General features: G+C 34.8%; 1 protein-coding gene across 1 annotated transcript in view; it reads right to left on the reverse strand.

Moving 5' to 3' along the window:
* The window catches only part of LOC138704606 (aminopeptidase N-like), an 81,679-nt gene that overhangs the window by 15,741 nt on the left and 44,303 nt on the right, over positions 1-21,635 (reverse strand). Inside the window, exons 11-14 of the mRNA XM_069832681.1 lie at positions 19,043-19,233; positions 14,769-14,936; positions 9,353-9,496; positions 1,964-2,042 (exon numbers count right to left, since the gene is read on the reverse strand). Of these exons, the coding sequence (XP_069688782.1) occupies positions 1,964-2,042; positions 9,353-9,496; positions 14,769-14,936; positions 19,043-19,233 (582 nt within the window). The remainder of the gene's footprint in view (positions 1-1,963; positions 2,043-9,352; positions 9,497-14,768; positions 14,937-19,042; positions 19,234-21,635) is intronic.

A 21,635-nucleotide genomic window follows, 5' to 3' on the forward strand; every position in this document is an offset into this window, starting at 1 on the left:
TTATAGGCAAGTTTCATACGACTTTTTATGCTCGACCATATTTCTAACTTGAAATTATTCATAAGTATTCATGTTATTCTTATCTGACTGGGGAGCGGAACTGACCTTGTGCAATATCTTGTAAATTTTTAGATGTACCCAGACGCGAAAGTATTGATTTTTTCCGAGAAACAAATGTCATTGACCTTGATATAATCTAGAGAGTAAAATAAACATTAATCTTGATTAACCTTGAAATTGATTTAGACATTGAAAAACGAGATGACAAATTGAATTTATTTGAATCCAATTAACGCTAATTATTATAGTAATAGAACATAACCTTCTGCGACAGTATTGGATTTCCAGCCTCCGTGACGTTTCGCTAGTTGTCTTTCGATTGCATATCCGAGAATAATGGATACTTGCGCTTTCATCTTGCTACAATAGTGTTTTCTGATTGGTGGAACACCTGAACTTTAATGAATAGGTGTACATTAATGAGGTCCATTAAATGGCTGCTACCAGGTGTATAATTACTACATTTCGGCATGGTCGAGCATAAACCATTATTAATAATTAATATCCCCTGGTTTTCCCCAACTATAAGGCAAATGTCAAGTAATCTCTGGCGAATCCTCGGCCTCATCTCGCCAGAAATCATCTCGCTATCACCAATTCCATCGACACTAAATAACCTCTTAGTTGATACAGCGTCGTTAAAGAACCAAGTAAGAAATAATAATTGATACTAAAATCCGGGAATGTCTAAACACTAATTATGTTGTTGTTGTTTTCTAATGCCAGGCGTTTGACAATAAAGTCATTTGACCTCTTGCACTCCAATATTTTTCAAAGATATTATCATGGACAGCCACTGAAGCACAGATTTTGAGATGTTCCGAATCCATTTCTTGGTTTGAGTTGCGCAATGGGCAGTTAGGGGACTGATATATTCCAATTCTATGCAGGTGTTTGGCCAAACAATCATGGCCTGTTGCCAATCTAAATGCAGCTACAGACGATTTTCGTGGTAAATCGGGAATTAACTGTGGATTTTGATGCAGAGAGTTCCATTTTTTCCCTTGGAATTGTTATCAAATTTTGTTTGTTGAAGTCTAAGTATGTACATAGATTTAATAAATCTTTTCACAGAGTAATACGTAGATTTAGTAACAGGTCTGTAAGTAGCAGTGTTGCCCTTCTTTGCTAAAGAATCCGCATTCTCGTTTCCCAGGATTCCACAATGGGATGGTATCCATTGGAATACAATTCTTTTATTGAGTGATATTAATTGAGGGAGCATTTTAGTTATTTCTGCTGTTTGAGATGAAAACGCGTGTGTAGAGACTATTGATAGAATAGCTGCTTTGGAGTCTGACAATATAACTGCATTTTTAAATTTATTGATGTGGCATAGAAGATTCCTGAGACTTTCACTTATTGCAATGATTTCTCCATCAAAACTTGTTGTTCCATACGCAAGAGATCTATAAAGTGAGAAGAGACAGCACGTAACACCTGCACCGGCACCTTGTTCTCTGGAGATCAAGGATCCGTCAGTGTATAAATGAAGCCAGTTTTGTGGAGGGTACCTAATATTAATTGTCTTTAAAGACAATTGTTTTAGTATTTCAGTGTTTACTTCTGATTTTAGTATTTCTTCTGTTAAATTTAGATTATATTCTATATTTAATAGAGTTAAAGGGTTTGGTTTAATTTGTAGGTTTTCTTTTAAATTCGGGATATTGATTTTCTGTTTCAATTCTTGAACCATGGATATGAAACTTTTTTGAGTTTTCAATGTACAGAGAGGACTGTATGAATGCCAATTAAACACTAATTATTAAGTCCGAGGACGTTCAGGGGACGAATTTCATCCGGAGACGAATTTTTTCCGGGGACAAAAAGCAACATTCGGAGACTGTCCCCGGAAAACGGGGACGTCTGGTAATCTTACTGTATATGGAATTCAATTACATACCTCTTCAACTTGTGCTCCTGTGGTCAGTCTGCCCGCAATACCTGTTATGCTGTTAGCGACTGCATTCAGTCCGCCATAACTGAAACAAAAGAATGCCAACGTATAATTGCAAGGCCTAGGATAGTAAATGTAATAACAAGTTTTTTTCTGTTTCCTTGAAACATATGCAGATCGTAATATTCAGTACTAATCAAGAAATTCATCATTTTAATACAAGACGTAAATCAGATCTTCATCTATCCTCTGTTAGTCTAAGCTGTTTTAAAAAAGGAGTTAGCTATTCATGTATAACAGTCTTCAATCCACTGCCTAATTATTTTAAAGATTTAAAGAACCATGAGAAAAGGTTTAGTAAAGAATTAACCAAATTTCTACATACTCATACCTTCTACACAACTGATGAATTGTTTATGCTTGTGAATTGAATTATTCTAGTTAAAATGACATGTACAATTTTATATAGCTCAACTAAAATTTATGTCTTTATATTGACTTAATCTGTTGTTTAGCATAACTGATGAATTGTATGTGCTGTAAATTGAATAGTATACTGTATAGGTCGACTGATGAATTTTTTAAGCTTATAAATTGAATTAATCTACTTCATATTAATTGTACTGTTTTGCATAGCTTTACGAAAATAAGTTTGTAAAATGAACTAATTTGATTGTATATGTTTGTATAGTTTGGCTGATGAATTGTATATGCTTTTAAAATGAATACTAATCTGTATAGCTCTACTGATGAATTGAATATGCTGTAAATTGAATGGTAGTCTGTATAGCTCAATTGATGAATTGTATATGCTGTAAATTGTATAGTAGTCTGTATAGCTGAACTGATGAATTGTTTATGATTATAAATTGAATTAATCTACTTGATATTAATTGTACAAATTTGTATAGCTTAATGAAAGTATGTTTGTAAATTGAATTAATCAGCTTACTTTGTATTGTATATGTTTGTATAGTTTTGCCCGATGAATTCTATATCCTTTAAATTGAATAGTAATCTATATAGCTCTACTGATAAATTGTTTGTGTTTGTAATTTGAAGTAGTTTGCATGATATGTATTATCAATTTCTGTATATCACAACTGATTGAATTGTTTATGCCTTAAATTTAATTAACTTATTTGTTTTGTATTATACATATAGCTCAACTGATGAATGATCGTTTGCGTTTGTAAATTTAATAATCTGATTGGCTATGTATTGTATATTTTTAGTAGAGCCATCGATGTAGCTCAGTCCGCAGACTCGCTGGGCTGCTGATCCGCAGCTGTGTTCGGGCTTGGGTTGGATCCCCCTTTGATCTCAATGAATGGTTTCTTCCAAGGTTTTCCCCAGCCGTGGTACTGAAGCCGGATGGTCTATGGCGAGTCCTCGGCATCACTTCATTTCCCTCTTTGATTTGATTACTTGATTGGGTTTTTCCGAGGTTTTCCCCAACCAAAATGCAAATGCCGGGAATCCTCGGACCTCACCTTATCATTGTAGAAAATTACTACATTGTAAAACTGTAAAACTTGTAAAATATTGTGACAGCCACATCGAGACTCGATCACGCGTCCCGCAAGAGGGCAGGTCGCGCGGGAGTCGACACGGGCTCCACGGAGCACTGGGGGGCTGCGCGCGGCGTGGAGAGGAGAGGAGAGGAGAGGAGAGGAGAGGAGAGGAGAGGAGAGGAGAGGAGAGGAGAGGAGAGGAGAGGAGAGGAGACGCTGTTCCGCGGCAGAGTGGGGGAAGTAATGCGCCTGCAACTGAGGGAAGAAATCTAGAGAAATCGAGAGGCGCCATCTTCTCGGCATCTTTAGATTGATCGCGAAATCGTACTCTCCAGAAACTATGGTTTAGTTATAAATACGACACGCGAGTGAACTTGAGCAGATAGTTGCAGTCGTTGCTAGTTTTGTACAGCAAGGCAGTCTTGTGTAGCAGTGAAGCCAGCTTCGAGACCGGAGTTCGACTTGAGTTGTGTCCGTAACTGTGGGAGCCGGAAGTCCTGAGTTTGAGTGCAGTGGACTGCAGTTGGGGGACCTGAGTTGGAAGTTCAGTGGACTGTCTCTGAAGGTCTGGGGTTCGAGATGCTGTGAACTTGAGTGACTGAGCTAGAAGAACTAGCCAAGGCAAACGAACTGTGAACTGAGAACTGACAGTTCTGTTTTGTAAATAGTGCTTTGTGAACATTAGTTAAGATTAACAATTCATTGTTGTTCTCAATAATCCAAGTAAATTGTCATTGTCGTCTGTGGAGTGCACTAACGAATACTGTGTTACTGTGTGGAGTGGAAATCCCATTGTTGACGGGAGTATTTAAATTAATTTATAGAAAGTAATTATTGTCGTAACAATAAAAGTTACATTCTTGTTTTGTATTAAAAGTTACAATATTGTAAAAATTTGTAAAAATTGTAATTGGAATATTGTAAAATTTTGACTTGTTCCACATCTTAAAGTTTCATTGCTCATGTAAGATCTATGGAAGATAATGAATGAATGAATGAATGAATGAATGAATGAATAAATGAATGAATGAAATATATTATACACTCAACAATATTTCCCCGTTCAGTAAAATTTACATTTTATAAAATATATGCATTATAGTGGACACTGGCTGTAAAATTCCCCTAAGAAATCTCTTCAGTGTCATTTTCAGCAAACTAGAATTTTCTGAATCGACCCTAGGAACATGGTGCAGTTAGAAGGATTAGGTCAAGTGAAAAAAAAATTCATGACTCCATCGGGAATCAAATCCATGATATTAGGATTTGTGATTAGTAGACTTCGTTGAATTCCCACACGCAGCATGCAATCAGGTTGCCGATGTACGGTAGTATAGAAGAGGTGGGCGACCTCCTGGCCTCGTAGTATAAGCAGTTCATGTTAAGAGTTGTGACCGGTCCAAATAGATAGAGCAGCTACAGCTAATGTATACCTATGTAAGCACTTGTTTTTGCATTACTGTGGTTGGAATAGTCAAAGCTTAACATTTATTCATTGCAGACAAGAATTCAATCATACTACAATGAGAGTGTTGCTGTTCCAAACAATTGCCCCTGGAATACCCTTACCCCCGCAGCCAGTCTTGACCCGTTGGAAAACGTGGTTGGATGCTGTTAATTGTGAGTTGAGAAACATTATTGCTAAAAATTCTGCCTATTCACAAATTCGTATTATAAATTATGTACTATCAGGTCACGACAAGACGTCTGAAGGTGGTGTACTAAAAAGTAGTGACTTTCCGTTCTTCAAATATGCACCTATTACATCGTTTGATGTTGAACGTACATTTTCCTAATATAAAAACTGTTTGAGTGACCATCAGAGGAGATTCACTTTGCAGTCGCTCAAAATGTACGTAACTCTTCACTGCAATGCACATATTCAAGGATGATGTGAGTATATTACATTAAATTTTAAGAGTTAATATATCTTACTACAAAATAATTGTGTATTTACATGTTTAGACATTTCCTACTTCAATGATCATTCATTATATTTCTTGAATGCAGGATACAGGTTTTATTGTAACCGCAGTATACTGCTCAGTGTTTACATCACAGGCATACTCCATCCGTTGCACGCCCACTTCTCATAAAGTCTATACCGCGTGCGTAGTAAACCTTACGATTCTCGTGGCAATTCCACGAAGTCTAGTGATTAGTAGTAATGTACGAGACATTTTTAATGGTCAGCATCAGGGTTGTTCGAAAGGCGATGCCATGTATTTTTTTAGTACCTACATAAGCAAAATAATTGTTCATCAAAATTTCGCCAACAAAATACTGAGTGCGTTCGTCTATCTTGTTGGTAAATAAATTTATGACTCGCAGGCTACATGTGATATGACACCAGAGGTGTAAATCGTAGTTCAAAAGATGTTTTGCAAACTAAGCCGTAATTGAAGACCTCCTCGGAAGAAGGATGTAACATCAGATTCTTAAAATATGTGAAGTAGATGAGAAAAGTAATTTTAAAATATCTATATACAGGGTGGGCAAAATAAAACTGGCCCGCAGAAAATATATATAAAATATATGAATTTATATGTATAATTCAGTGATGATGATTCAGTTCCAAACGCAATTATAAGAACAATTTACGAATTATATAACCACAATATTATCAAAATTACTATTGGATCAGAACATACCGAATGGAGACCGATAAACTGTGGAGTTCGTCACCACTTTTATTCAATATATACATCAACTCAATCATTAGACATTGGCGACTAACAATTCATGGAAACATCCCGCTCTTCCAAAATTTCAATATGAAAATTTCCGCAAACAAAACAAAAATTATGGCGTTCCAAGGTAAACAACCAGTTAGGAGTAAAATTTGCATTGGAACCCATACGTTAGAACAGGTAAACTCATTTAAATATTTAGGTTATAATTTGACATATTTAGGCCTACCTGTTACTGATATATCTGAAAATATTCAACATTTTAATGGAGCCTTAAGAACCATCAACCAGGTTTTCACAACCACGAAAACCCGAAAACATACCAGGTTAAAAGCGTATAAAGTTCTAGCAAGACCTGTCCTCATGTATGGTAGTGAGGCCTGGACTGTCCGAAACTCAGATGTTCAACGCCTAACAACTGCGGAAATGAGATTTCTAAGGACTGCCGGCTACAGCTTGCTTGACCACAAAAGGAATGAACTAATTACAAAATAATTGAAAATTACACCTATTTATGAACATCTCAACCACTATAGACAAAAATGGCTTAACCATGTCAATAGAATGGACCGTTCCAGACTCCCAAGACAAATTCTCCGCTATATACCACATGGAAGACGATCTTTGGGACGCCCCCTGAAAAGATGGACGGAGACCGTAACAGGCCACTAGGCCTAATACCTGCAAGGACGATGATGATGATGATGATGATGATGATGATGATGATGATATATGTATAAGATTGACGCGGAAATTACCCTGACAATGCAGGAAACCGTGATTTCGATGCAGCAATAGGTTATTGGATATTAATTAATATTCTTCAAAGAATACTCATTGCTACAGACCCATAACAATTAATGTAAATATTACAGATTTTCCGGGCCAGTTTTATTTTGCCCATCTTGTACAACATTAAGTTACCGCGTACAATGGCTGAATAAACTTGTATCCTTGTTTAATCAAATAGTTGTGATAGTAAATATAGGTCTAATGAAATATGCCCCTGGAATTATTTTCCTTTTTACTGAAACATTAGGTTCCCTACTTTTTCTAGTGTTCATAAATGATCTTGCCCCCATAATAAAAGATGTAGGTCATCCCATATTATTTACACATGACACAAGTATAGTAATTACAGCCAATAACTCCAACACATTCCAATTTTCAACAGAGGAAATTCTCAAAATATTGACTGGTTCTCAGTCAATAAATTAGTACCAATTGTAAAAAAACTAACATAATTCAATTTAAATTCTGTTCAAATTCAACGTCGCAAATTTCAAGCGCAATAATTAACAACAGGTCCCTATTAGAAACAACAACAACCAAATTTCTTGGCCTGAAAATCGATAATGTGCGATTTGAAAAATCATATTAAAGAAAATACCCCAAAACTAAATTCAGTATGTTTTTGCTGTTAGATCTATGCAAAAGATCCTAAATATCAGTATCTTAAAAACAATACTTTGCATACTTCCACTCGGTAATGAGTTTTGGAATAATATTCTTGGGTAATTCCACAGATAGTAACAGTATATTCCTATTACAAAAAAGAATAATTAGAATAATAGTAGGTGACAAATCTAGGGAATCGTGTAGGAATATTTTCAATCATCATAATCTCCTTCAAGGTTTAGGCCCTTCGACCTGTTTCGCCTCCATCAAAATTGGTCTCGCCACTATTTTCAAAAAAACTACCAATAATGCCCATGGCTTGTCTCTATATTTTCCATTAATAATCTTCCTTGTACGTAATCGTGAAAACTTTGCAACTAATTCAACAATTCATAACATAAATACTCGTCAAAAAAATTACTTTCATTCTCCATCGGCAAGTCTATCGTGCTATCAAAAAGGAGTGCGTTATATGGCAGTAAAAATTTTTAATAGCCTATGGATATAAAAATGAAACTCAAAACATAAGATTATTTAGGGCCAAATTAAAGAAGTATCTAATTTTTCACGCCTTCTATTCTGTAGGTCATGACATTCTACAATGCTTCATGAAATTGATACTAAAATGTTGTGTTGTACTAGTACATAGTAGACTATATAGTAAAACTCTTCTGTAGCCTATATATTTCATCTAGAGTGTGACTATAACTTAAGACTTAACGGACGTGGCAAAATTTTCCTTTGTTAACCGCACAATAGTAGACTGGAACAGCTTACCTGCGGCAATCTTTCTGGGTGGTCCTCTCAAAATCAATACATTTAAGGAAAGGTTGAGAAGATTAGACTGAAAATGTAATTGTAGGTGCAGTGTAATTATCTAAATTGTGTCATGTAATTAATTAAATTGATATGTAATTAATTAAGTTGATATGTAATTAATTAAGATGATATGTAATTTAGTTGATAAGTAAATAAATTAAGGTGATATGTAATTAATTAAGATGATATGTAATTAAGTTGATTTGTAATTAATTAAGGTGATATGTAATTACTTAAATTGGTAATAGTTGGGTGAAATAGAATTACTTATAAGTTAGGTTTACTTTTGCTCACTGTTAGGCGTTATTGTAGAATAGTTTTTATTTATAGTCCTAGGTTTATTGCATCTATTTATTTATTTATAGTTAGAAATAAATTTAGGTTTATTTTATTCTATTTTTTTCTTTTATTGCTGTAATTATTGTATAATTGTAATGGTATTATTGTATATTATATATGACTGCCACCGGGTGTATACACAATTGTAGTGTTAATACATACATACATACATACATACATACATACATACATACTCGTACATACATACATACATACATACATACATACATACATACATACATACATACATACATACATACATACATACTTTATAATAGCATTAAGTTTTTTGACTTGTTCCATATTCTAGCTGTGAAGCAATGTATGAATACCATGGAATGTTAATAAATACAATACAACACAATGCAATACAACATGAATTACAGTTTTGTTGGCTACATCCTTATTCCGAGAAGGTATTAAATTTCGCACTCTGACTTTCTTCAGATTATTGCCTTATTTAATTTATTATTTTTAAATTATTGTGACATAACTCATCACAATGCCTTGATATGGTGAGACTCAACGCAAATATAGTCGGAAAAGATATTCCCCTGTATATTTTTCAATCCAAGAGACAAACAGAACTACGATATCGTAATTCAGACGTTATAGAGTACTACCTAAGTACTTACTATTCATTTATGTCTTCATAGTTGTTCTTAAGGAATTCGAAAGCTGTTCCAACTCCATCAGGATTGCTGTACACAGCTGAGAACACACTGGCTGCATCTTGCTTCCGGATTCCAGAGGTAGCATCGATTGACATTTTCAAGTAGCTGTTATACAAACAAGATGTTAGAACAACTGTACAATCTTCATACCTAACTAGAATAAAATGACTCCAACTATTTAACATTACAAAGTATCATTTTTACGGTACTTTTATATGAATCGCGAGAGTGACTAACAATTATTTTCAATACTATATTATTTGCAAATGCATATAAAACTCCTTAATTGAAGAGTGTCATCCCAAAACGCGTTCAGTTTATTTTTATCCAATAACATAAACTTTTAGACAAGGATTGGAGTTGTTCTGGAAGAAAAGAAGCTTAAAATATAAAGATAGAGGTCTCAAACATAATCATATATATATATATATACAGAGTGGCCAAAAAGTCACTACCCATTATTGAACTTAGAGTGTATTTTCTCCCCATGAATTTCAAATTACCCGCCTTTCATTTTGATCTGAAAATTAGTTACTGTTGCTATTGTAAACACTAAGAGTGCATTTATATACAATCAATCCATTAATTAGCTACAAATAAAGTACCATTTTACCATAGCATCTGTGTGTGTGTTTTTTTTTTTTTTTTTCATTTTAATAGGTAGTAACTTTTGGGCCACTCTGTATATATAAATCATAAAATGACCAAATGGACTGAACGAGTTTTGGGATCTCTTCAGTTTTTATTGTAGGATTATTTTCTGTCGCCTAATTCTCTTGCACACTCTCTTTAACAAATTAAAATTTCTTAGTAGAGCTTTGATTATCCTCGTCTTCAAATATCGTCATTTCTAATAACAGTTGTTTAGTTATTTAAAAATACCATTAAATTTAACTTGTATTAATCGTCGTTTTTGTTGGTTCATAAACCAGTACATTTCTCTTCAATGGCTAACTTCCGCACAATTTAGTACATCCGATCACCACAAAAATATTTCATTTAATAACTCACTATCCTTGCAATGTAGGTACAATGTCGTTCAAAGATATGTGACCCCTATTAATCGATTGTGATCGATAATAATTTGTTGGTGTAAGTGTGGCTTCTTTAGTTATTACTTTTATGAATAGATGGCTAGGATACTATTCAGTGTCGCCAATCGTACATAAAATATACCTGCATTACAGAATTCAATATTTCATACTCCTCTGCTGATTGAAAATCAACACTTGTTTTGGCGGGAAACCGCTGATATTGTCAATTGTGAGAATAATTTACGCTTAATCTACATCATCATTTTCCCCAACACTTTTTTAATCTTCCCAATAATGGTGTCACGTACTGAGATCTAGCAGAACTATTTCAAAGTTTGTCAATTTGTTATATCTTTGGTTCTGACTTAGTCCGTGGTTAGAAAGTTCGCTTACACGATCATAAAATAGTAGGTCAGATATGTTTGAACGTTAGTGTCCCTAAGGGAATATCAGCTATTATATTCAATGTCAAAATCGGTAAACTAACATGGCGTCTCATTGGAACATGCGATTTGGTGTTTATTCTATTTTACAGCTTTGATTAAGCTTTCCTGTTAATGTGTTATAAGAAATATAACAGACATTCATTTCTGATTAAGTTAAATCAATGTGACAGTGCCAAAGGATGACATTTCTTAAAATTTATAATCTAAAAGAAATAAGTTTATATGTGGGTAGGTTTTATTTTCGTATTGCTATACATCATTGACTGTTAGAAAGAAAGAAGTAATGAAATATGAGGAAACGCTTCATTTTACAACCAAATTACATATAAAATATAACAATGTACAGGATTAGCTGTTAAGTCGGATTGCTTCGGAGGTGGGTTCCTATTCGAATGTTGCTTTATTCTGGTCTCTATACAGAGCGGAAGGTAACCTCTGCACCAAAATGAAATTGGTAATAGAGCATGAGGAGCAGTTTGAAAAATCTAAATAAGTTATTTTCTAACATTCACCGTTTTAGAAGAAATCGTTATGTTTCTATGAAGCATTTGTCAACATCATGGCTACTGCAATAACTCTAGCAAGCCCAGCCATCCATCCTTTACCTTCCCCTCCTCCTCTGCTGTAGTCAGGCACACGCACACGATACTGCGCTATGTTACAAGATTTATTTCAACGACTTCCGCAATTATTAAATTTAAATTCAAGTCCAAACGGTTTAATTTGCAAAAAAATACTCAAGACACTAAACTTTCAGATTATTTTTACCTATCTGCATGTATAGCAAACATTGGACAAAGACTATTCTTTTCCTGCTTAACGGTGCTTCATCGAAGAAAAAGTGTAATAAACGTTTTGTTATATTTAACATGTAGAATCACCTCTTAAATTTTGGTGCATCGGTCCCCATCCACCCTGTATACTTACTTACTTACTTACTTACTTACTTACTTACTTACTTACTTACTTACTTACTTACTTACTTACTTGATTTTAAGAAACCCGGAGGTTCATTGCCGCCCTCACATAAGCCCGCCATTGGTCCCTATCCTGAGCAAGATTAATCCATTCTCTATCATCATATCCCACCTCCCTCAAATTCATTTTAATATTATCTTCCCACCTACGTCTCGGCCTCCCTAAAGGTCGTTTTCCCTCCGGCCTCCCAACTAACACCCTATATGCATGTCTGGATTCACCCATACGTGCTACATGCTCTGCCCATCTCAAACGTCTGGATTTAATGTTCCTAATTATGTCAGGTGAAGAATACAATGCGTGCAGTTCTGTGTTGTGTAACTTTCTTCATTCTCCTGTAACTTCATCCCTCTTAGCCCCAAATATTTTCCTAAGCACATTATTCTCAAACACCCTTAACCTATGTTCCTCTCTCAAAGTTAGAGTCCAAGTTTCACAACCATAAAGAACAATCGGTAATAGGGTAAATTAGGGTCTGTTGGACAGTCGGGCATGTTGGACACTATGTACTTTAACGTGTTACCTCGCCACTTGTGGGCACCACATTCTGCTAGAAGTCAATGACGGAAATAGCCACGAGTGGGGCTACTTCCGTCATTGACTTCTAGCAGAATGTAGTGCCCACAAGTGGCGAGGTAACACGTTAAAGTACAAAGTGTCCAACATGCCCGACTGTCCAACAGACCCTAATTTACCCTATAACTGTTTTATAAATTCTAACTTTCACATTTTTTGACAGCAGACTGGATGATAAAAGCTTCTCAACCGAATAATAACAGGCATTTCCCATATTTATTCTGTGTTTAATTTCCTCCCGAGTATCATTTATATTTGTTGCTGTTGCTCCAAGATATTTGAAATCTCCACCTCTTCAAAAGATAAATTTTATATTTTTATATTTCCATTTCGTACAATATTCTCGTCATGAGACATAATCATATACTTTGTCTTTTCGGGATTTACGTACTTCCAAACCTATCTCTTTACTTGCTTCAATTAAAATTCCCTTGTTTTCCCTAATCGTTTGTGGATTTTTTCCTAACATATTCACGTCATCCGTATAGACAAGTAGCTGATGTAACCCGTTCAATTCCAAACCCTCTCTGTTATCCTGGACTTTCCTAATGACATACTCTAGAGCAAAGTTAAAAAGTAAAGGTGATAGTGCATCTCCTTGCTTTAGCCTGCAGTGAATTGGAAACGCATCTGACAGAAACTGTCCTATACGAACTCTGCTATACGTTTCACTGAGACACATTTTAATTAATCGAACTTGTTTCTTGGGAATATCAAATTCAATAAGAATATCATATAAAACTTCTCTCTTAACCGAGTCAGATGCCTTTTTGAAATCTATGAATAACTGATACACTGTACCCTTATACTCCCATTTTTTCTGCATTATTTGTCGAATACAAAATATCTGATCAATAGTTGATCTATTACGCCTAAAACCACACTGATGATCCCCAATAATTTCATCTACATATGGAGTTAATCTTCCACTCTGTATATGTTACTTAAATTTATCGGTAACCTTTTGAAAGACCTGGTATATTATTCCTATCTAAGGTAGGTGACCCTGATATGGCCATACTAAGGTTTGATAATTTTTCTAGCCGCCATTTTGAAAAAAAAATGTAAACCACTTTCTTCTTACTCGTTCTCAGTCTAATGGACTTTCTTAAAACAATTTCCTTTTCCCCAATAAAAATAACTTTAATTGTCCAAAAAGTCCCAAATTCCAAAAGTCTACCTAGTGGCCACATCAGGAACATGTGCACATGATATGGCCACCCTTGTTCCATGTTCTACAAATCGTGATTATTTTCAGTTTGATAGCGCAGTTGTGCTAAAATTAAATAATTTTGGTGTAAAATGAATAAAAATGACACTTAATGATCTTTTTTATAATTCAAAAGTGTAGTCAAAACAGGTTTTATCATAAACAGTTAAGTTGTTGTTCTTAAAATACAAAATTTTTGCGTAATCCCAGCTATTAGGCATGTAAATTTGTCAGGTGAAAAAATAAAAGTGAAATGAACTTGATATGGTCATGGTGCATTTGATATGGCCATGGTGCATTTGATATGGCCATATCAGTAGCAGGTAAGCTTTCACGAAAATCCTTTGATTATGAACAACTCGTAAAAGATACGCCATCAACTACAACACCAACCAACAGAACATTAAAAACTGAATGGAGTACGATGGTTTTCATGAAACAAGTCTTTGAAAAACATGCATAAAACAAAGGAGACTTACCAGAGAAAAATAAGAAGAGGTCACATGAAAACCGCAAAACAGGAAACTGACGCCATATTGCTCAACCTGACTGGATGGAAAACGATCAAGTGACATACCAGGATGCCCTTTCACTGGATGTTGCTGCAATTTAGCGGATTTTTTGGTGAACTAACTCACAATAGGGGGGGGGGGTGGCCATATCAGGAACATGGCCATAACAGGAGCACCCACCTTATTACTTAATTTATCTCCTAATTTCTTCTTCTTTTTCTTGTAAGCCTACTCTTTCTCCTTTCTCATTAATTTAACATCGAATAGGCTATCTTTAATAAGACAGGGGCGTATTTGTAAATGTCTTTCTCTTAAGAAGATCATTATTATTTGACGTTCATTCTCTAGTAATACTTCTTACTTACTTACTTACTGGCTTTTAAGGAACCCGGAGGTTCATTGCCGCCCTCAAATGAGCCCGCCATTGGTCCCTATCCGAGCAAGATTAATCAAGTCTCTATCATCATATCCCACCTCTCTCAAATCCATTTTAATATTATCTTCCCATCTACGTCTCGACCTCCCCAATTAAAATTGCAATTATAATTGTATCCCTTTCACTAATATGACTGTAAAACTACTTATTAGCTAGTTTTAAACTACCGGTATACAGAAACTAACTTTTCTAAGAGAGTTTTATCCTTAGTGCAACCGAGAGCAGAAAGAATGGTGACCTTCTCTGTGGCTATTCTCGAATTCTGGTATTTTTCCCAAAGGAAGTTCCATTCTTCTTCTCCTCCATGTGCTAGAGCTGTACAAAACACTGGACTCTTCAGATCTGCGAGAATTCTGAATGAAACAAAGATAACATGTTATTAGAGATTGGATTTTGATATTTTAACCAAAAATGCCACGATTATACACAAATAAAATAAATTATTAATATAAAAATTACTCGCCAATAAAGGAATATATAACAAACCTAAAAAATCTACGAGGAATATACTGTTTCTTATTATTTTTGTTGAATTTAATTTTTAAGTTAAAAAGCTTAAATTATTTCCATATACTAAAACTAAAAAGGACAGCAAATACTCAGAGTGAACCGTAAGTAATGCCATTAATTTCAGGGGGTTATTCTTTGAGATATTCAATCTAATGTACTTGAATTTTCAACGTAGAATAGACTGCTGAGGCTACACCTGCCAGCCCCAATGTTGCCAAATTAGTGGCTTTTCTGCTAGTTCCAGTTTCACAGGATTTTAGATTATGTGTTATCTAACAGAGAAAAATAGTATACATGAGGGCTTTAGCGGTTATTTAACTTCTCATAGTGCAAAGAAACATTTCTTTACATTGATAGTTTAAGAATTCAGGGAATTTTCATTTTTAATGGAGGTATTCTCTGAACTTGAATTGGCAACATTGTTAATTGTCGCCATCATTGTTTAATTTGGTCCACATCTATGGAGTAACGGCTAGCACATCTGGCTGCGAAACCTAGTGGCCCGGGTTCGATTCCCGGTCGGGGCAAGTTACCTGGTTGGGGTTTTCCGGGGTTTTCCCTCAACTCAATATAAGCAAATGCTGGGTAACTTTCGGTGCTGGATCCCGGACTCATTTCACCGGCATCTTCATCTCATTCAGACGCTAAATAACCTAAGACTTATTTATTTATTTATTTATTTATTTATTTATTTATTTATTTATTTATTTATTTATTTATTTATTTATTTATTTATTTATTTATTTATTTATTTATTTATTTATTTATTTATTTATTTATTTATTTATTTATTTATCTATTTATTTATTTATTTAATCTGGTAGAGATAAGGCCATCAGGCCTTCTCTGCCCCTCTAACAGGGGATTACAACTATAATATGAAGAATAAAATTACAATTAATATTACATTTACAATTACAATTACAATAAAAATTAAAGTACGACAAGATTATCTGATTAATGAAAGCTAGACAATTTATCATAGAAGTTAAGAACAGAGAATATTTTTGTATTTACTGAATTACAAATTAAACCTAGAATAACAAAATTCTATAGTGATAAAATTACCATATATTGAGATATTTTATGATAGATTAAGAGAACTATTTACAAGAAACCATGTCTGAACGAGTCTCAATTACTGACCAAGTGCGTAGTAAGTTTGCGTTTGAATTCAATTTTATTTCGACCGTCCCTGATGCTAGCAGGTAACGAATTCCAGGGTTATTGTGAAAGAGGATGATGTTGATAAAGCGTCGTAAAATAACCTACTAAAATAAATAAAATTGTTAATTTACCCCATAGGCCTACACTACATATCTAAAATCCGGTAGAACTAACGTAAAAGCCACTAATTTGTCAGCATTGGGACTGGTGGGTGTGTAGTACTAGTGTACAGTCTCAATGGCGTCTTCTACATTGAAAATTTAAGTATATTAGATTGAAGACTACATATTTCCAACAACTTTCCACTCTTTCCAATTTTCGCTATCTGCACTAATATCGGATTTTGTCTATGTCGCCGGACTTTTAAACCATCCTGTATACATCAGTACAAGACTACATTAATTCAGTATCCGTGACCACTTAATAATCATGATGGAATGTCATATATTTTCCCCATTTTTAGAGTTCTATAGGAGGCATATCTGCACTTATTCTCAACTTTACAAGAGTAACAGAAATCCATAGCCATGTCTTGTATTCAGCTTTTGGGATGTGCCTTAACTATTGCGTGCATCACATTTTAAAGAAAGTAGTAATTAATATCTGTTGTGCAGTATAATTCCGAAATTATAAAGACAGCTTCCGTACAAATAAATAATCATAACGATCCTTTTCTTTAGTGGGTTATTTTACGACGTTGGATCAACATCTCAGCTTATTTAGTGTCTGAAAGAAATAAAGGTGATAATTAAGGAGCGGATTCCTATGTAATTAATTATAATTTTTGCGTGTGATAAAACACAATTAACAAAGTTAAAAATTCCGAACATGAAGTTTCAAGTTTAAAACCCGAATTTTATTTCACATAAAAACACATATTTTCACAAATAAATTATGTAAATACATATTTTCAGGGAATCTATATTATTTTCAGGAAATCTATTATAAATCTTGGAGTTTTTTTTTTACTTCGTTAACTTTTCTACAAGAACTTTTAAATATTTCAAAACTAAATCAATTATGTCAATCAGAAGTACGTTATCTTTTTTAAGAATTCTTGGTTGCTTCGTGTTTCTATACGCTGTGTGGTATATCCGTGATCCATTTTTGTAATAGTATCGCCTCAAGTTCTGAGAACTGCTAGGCAGCATATCAGTGTTATTATTAGAGAATAAATTAACATGGACAAGGAGGAGAGATCTTGCAACACATAATTAGGAATGTTTGTTGTTACTGAAGATGATTTCATTCCACGCTTTGTTTGTGAAACACAACAGATAAGAGCTCGGGTATGAACATTAATTAATTTAAACAAATCTCTCGCCTCTCGTTCATGTCCATCAAGTAAGGCAATACGTCTTGTTGTGATTCCCTGTTATCGGGCTTCGTCAATCGATATCCTTCAAGATATACTGAAAGATGGTTGTTTAAAAAACGATTTGGCTTTCCTATTAGCAAATCTAAGCTTTTTGTGTGACACCATAAAAAATACTCGAAACATTCAAAAACCTGTTGTCTGAAACAAGGAGGTGCGTGCCGTGGAAATTAAACTAGACTCGTTACCAGGTTCAGAAGTACAAGTACTAAGGGACAAATTCCAGAATGTGTTTGGGAAAAACGGTGGATATAAAAAAATGTGTAAAGTTGCTCAAGTATTGGAGGGTGTGCTGTAGGTGAAATTGACGGTGTTAAATATGCACGTCTGACGTCCTGTGATGTGGAAAGATCGTTTTCACAGTATAAGTCGTTGTTCAGAGATAATCGGCATGCATTTGTGATGCAGAATTCGGAGATGACCTTTGTTGTTCACTGCAATTCTCGGCCAACTACTAGCACTCAAGTGTGGTTGGTGAGTACCTAGTAACATTTTTTTTCCAAGCTAAGTAAGGTATTTTTGTCATATTTAAAAGAAATATTTTTTTTTATTTTTAGCAAATATTTTCATACTTTTAGCACATAAAAACCCGCTCCCTAGTGATAATGCCGGTGAAATGAGTCCGGGATTCAGCACCGATAGTTACCCAGTATTTGCTCGTATTAGGTTGAGGGAAAACCCCGGAAAAAACCTCAACCAGGCAACTTACCCCGGCCGGGATTCGAACCCGGGCCACCTGGTTTCGCGGTCAGACGCGCTAACCTTTACTCCAAAGGTGTGGACAATGAGAACGATAAGATACTTCTTTGTATCAGATCAATTTCAAAATTTCTGTCGCAAACATTCCTAAGAGCAGCCGCCACGGTGGTCTAGTGGCTAGAGCGCTGGACTTATAATCCTGTAGACCTGGGATCGATCCCCAGGGTACCCTGATTTATAACTTGTATTGGACAATCCAGTGGTCCAGTGGTTTTACGCGGAAGCTCCGGTTCCTTTGTGGCATCCCAACAAATCTCCATCAAAATAATAATAATAATAATAATAATAATAATAATAATCATCATCATCATCATCATCATCATCACCATCATCATCGCCATCATCTCGTCGCGGGTGTAGCGTAGACCAGCCTCCTATGACTCACCCTGGGCAACGACTCTGTCGGTAAATTAGTCTACACAACTGACTTTATATGGGTGAAAGACAGATAGTCTAGTATCGGTACCCACCATTAATTAAAAAAAATGCAATTCTTGGAAAAAGTAACAATAGGATCCCTAGAGTTGGCACTAACATCATCAGATCCTTTAATTATGACAAAATGGGAAAGTAACCCTAATTTAACGTCATTAGCAACATTGCTAGTCCTTAAATCTATTACACGTCGAAAGGTTTTCTCGAACTTACGGGTTCTTTTGTGTATCTTCTTGATATTTGCTAAACAATTCCGTAGATTTAGTAATACAGTCTTCCAATCCAAGTCGACAAGCCCATGTTATTACATTGGTTCTGAACAATTTAGTTATTTGGTTGTCATCAGTCTTTTCTTCAAACCCTAGAGTTTGGTATGGCTTTTCAAGTTTATTTAAGACATATGCCTGTAAAAAAATTAAACATACGCAATTACACATACTTACAAAGTTACTACCAGTATACATGGTTAGTTAAAAGTCACGCACCACCTAAATTACTTTTGAAGAATACGGTTCAGTCACATGAAGCTTGGTATGTGAGGATAACCATATACTAAGAACTCAATAATGGTATTACCGAGTTTTTCTACTTCCGGTTTTACCGGAAATAACCCCAACTCTCTTATTTTAAATGGAACACTCAATATATATTTTTTATTTTTTTAATAGTACTCATTAAGAGCTTTTCAAAAATTACCCACACTTGATACTTCTGTAAAAATTCAGTGTTGCTAAGTCAAGGAAACAGAAAAGTGCATCGAATATTAAAATAATAAAATACTCCTTCCTTAATAAAAACAAAACAAAGCTAGCTCATCTTCTAAAATTATGTGTTCAAATTGGTAGCCCTCAGCTGCTTTACAATGTGTCACTCGATCATAGAAACCATTTAAGGAATGATTTAACCAGGCTTTAGGAATATTTTGCACCACTTCCATTTTTATTTAGCAACACTGAATTTGTACAGAATCACCAGCTCTTCGTATAAGAAAATGATGGAGGAGAAGAACGCAAAGAACAGAAAATAAATTGAAAATTTCTTAACACCACAGAGAAAATCAATAAACCCAAAACTGCAAAGACGAAACTACAATTAAATGAAACTTTTATTTCATTGTCTGAACAAGCTAATGTTTATATTGCTATGAAAACTATGCAGAAACAAACATGCAGGAGTGGATAATGTGTGTGAAATGTAGTCAACGCATGCATGAAGAGTTATTGACATAAAATTGGAAATGATGGATTTATTTGTGACATTTGTCGTTAAAATTAAAGTCCTGAAATGAACAGAGATAAACATTTTCAATGTTATATTTCTTTTGCTTAGTTTTCTTATTTTTATTGTTTACTACTTCATTATTTTTCTTTTCTGTTCTTTGACAACAACTTTTATCAATTTCACAATGCTGCCATCTAGCGACAGTAGAAGAAGTCACTTCATAACTCTCATTTGAATTGCATGGAGCAACTGAACTTCCATCTACCGGTCGTTCCCAATCGACGGTGGCGATCCTGATCAGTGGCGTAGCCAGGTGGGCCCAAAAAAATTCCGAATTTTTGCGTTTCTTTTTAGGGAAAACACTCAATATTAAAAATAAACCATGTATCCAGGGTAATAGTTACAATCGATAGAATTAAGATAAGAAGTCAAAAATGCGTTCATTTCTTCAAGAGTCAATTTAACTGTATTAGATTGGGCCTAAAAAATTGTCTGGCAGCGATAAAAAGAAAGAAGCTGTGGAGGCTACTGGATTGTTACATCAGCTAGAAAAATTTGACACCTTATTTTATTTGGTATGTTTAGACAGCATTTTTGCTCTTGCAAAGTCATTATCGGAAGCACTTCAGTCTCCAAAAATGGATATTAGTAAATGTTCGTCCCTCATTAAGGCAAATATAGATATGTTTTCAAAGCTCCGAAACGAAGAAAAATTCTAAGAATTTCATTCTAGTGCTGCATCCGCAGAAAGGACTTTTTTCTGCTTTACGACGAATAAAAACTTACACCAGGACAACCATGTCAAACACAAGGCTTTGTAATCTAGCAATTTTATCCATCAAGAGGGAGAAAAGTTGAATTTGTTGAAGGACCCATCATCAGTGATTAACAGATTCGTTGCTAGGAAATCTCGACGGCTCCAGTTTACCTTAAGGTACGGTCACACGTCGCTACTTTTGCAGCGCTGCAGTACAAAAAACTGCGCAACTCTTGTACTGCGACGTGTGAACAACGGTGCAACCCGAAAAGTAGCGGCTGCCGAACCTGCTGCCCTCTACTTTTCCATGCTGCGCGCAGCTTAAAAGTAGGGACGTGTGAACAGGGTTCTCAGGGTTGCAGCCGCAGCATTTTTGATATCGGTTTTGTTGAAACTTTTGCTGCGGTTGCAACCAGTGTTACCACCCAAATGTGCCAATGATACTTTTATTGTTTGGATATATTTTAATGTTAAATGTGATGAAAATAAATTATTTGTAACGGTTATTAATTACACAATACAGTCTGAGCATAATTGGTGACGATATAATTCATTTTTTTAATTTTCCGTAGCGTAGTTCCAAACAGGAGGGTTGCCAACATTGATTACGTGAATATACTGTTGGTTATCATTTAAGTATATAGGCGTTTTTAAAAGCATTATAGTAAAAATAATGTCAATTTCTGAATACTAGATACGACAGAAAAGCAAATAATAGATAAGTAAGCTTTCGCATGAGTTTATTAATAATGCGAACATAACCACAAAATGTATATTGAGAAGTCAACACGGAGATGGGAACCTGCAGCATGACTGCGGCTGCAAAAG

This window comes from Periplaneta americana, chromosome 8 (genome assembly GCF_040183065.1).
Source record: "Periplaneta americana isolate PAMFEO1 chromosome 8, P.americana_PAMFEO1_priV1, whole genome shotgun sequence".
NCBI lineage: Eukaryota > Metazoa > Arthropoda > Insecta > Blattodea > Blattidae > Periplaneta > Periplaneta americana.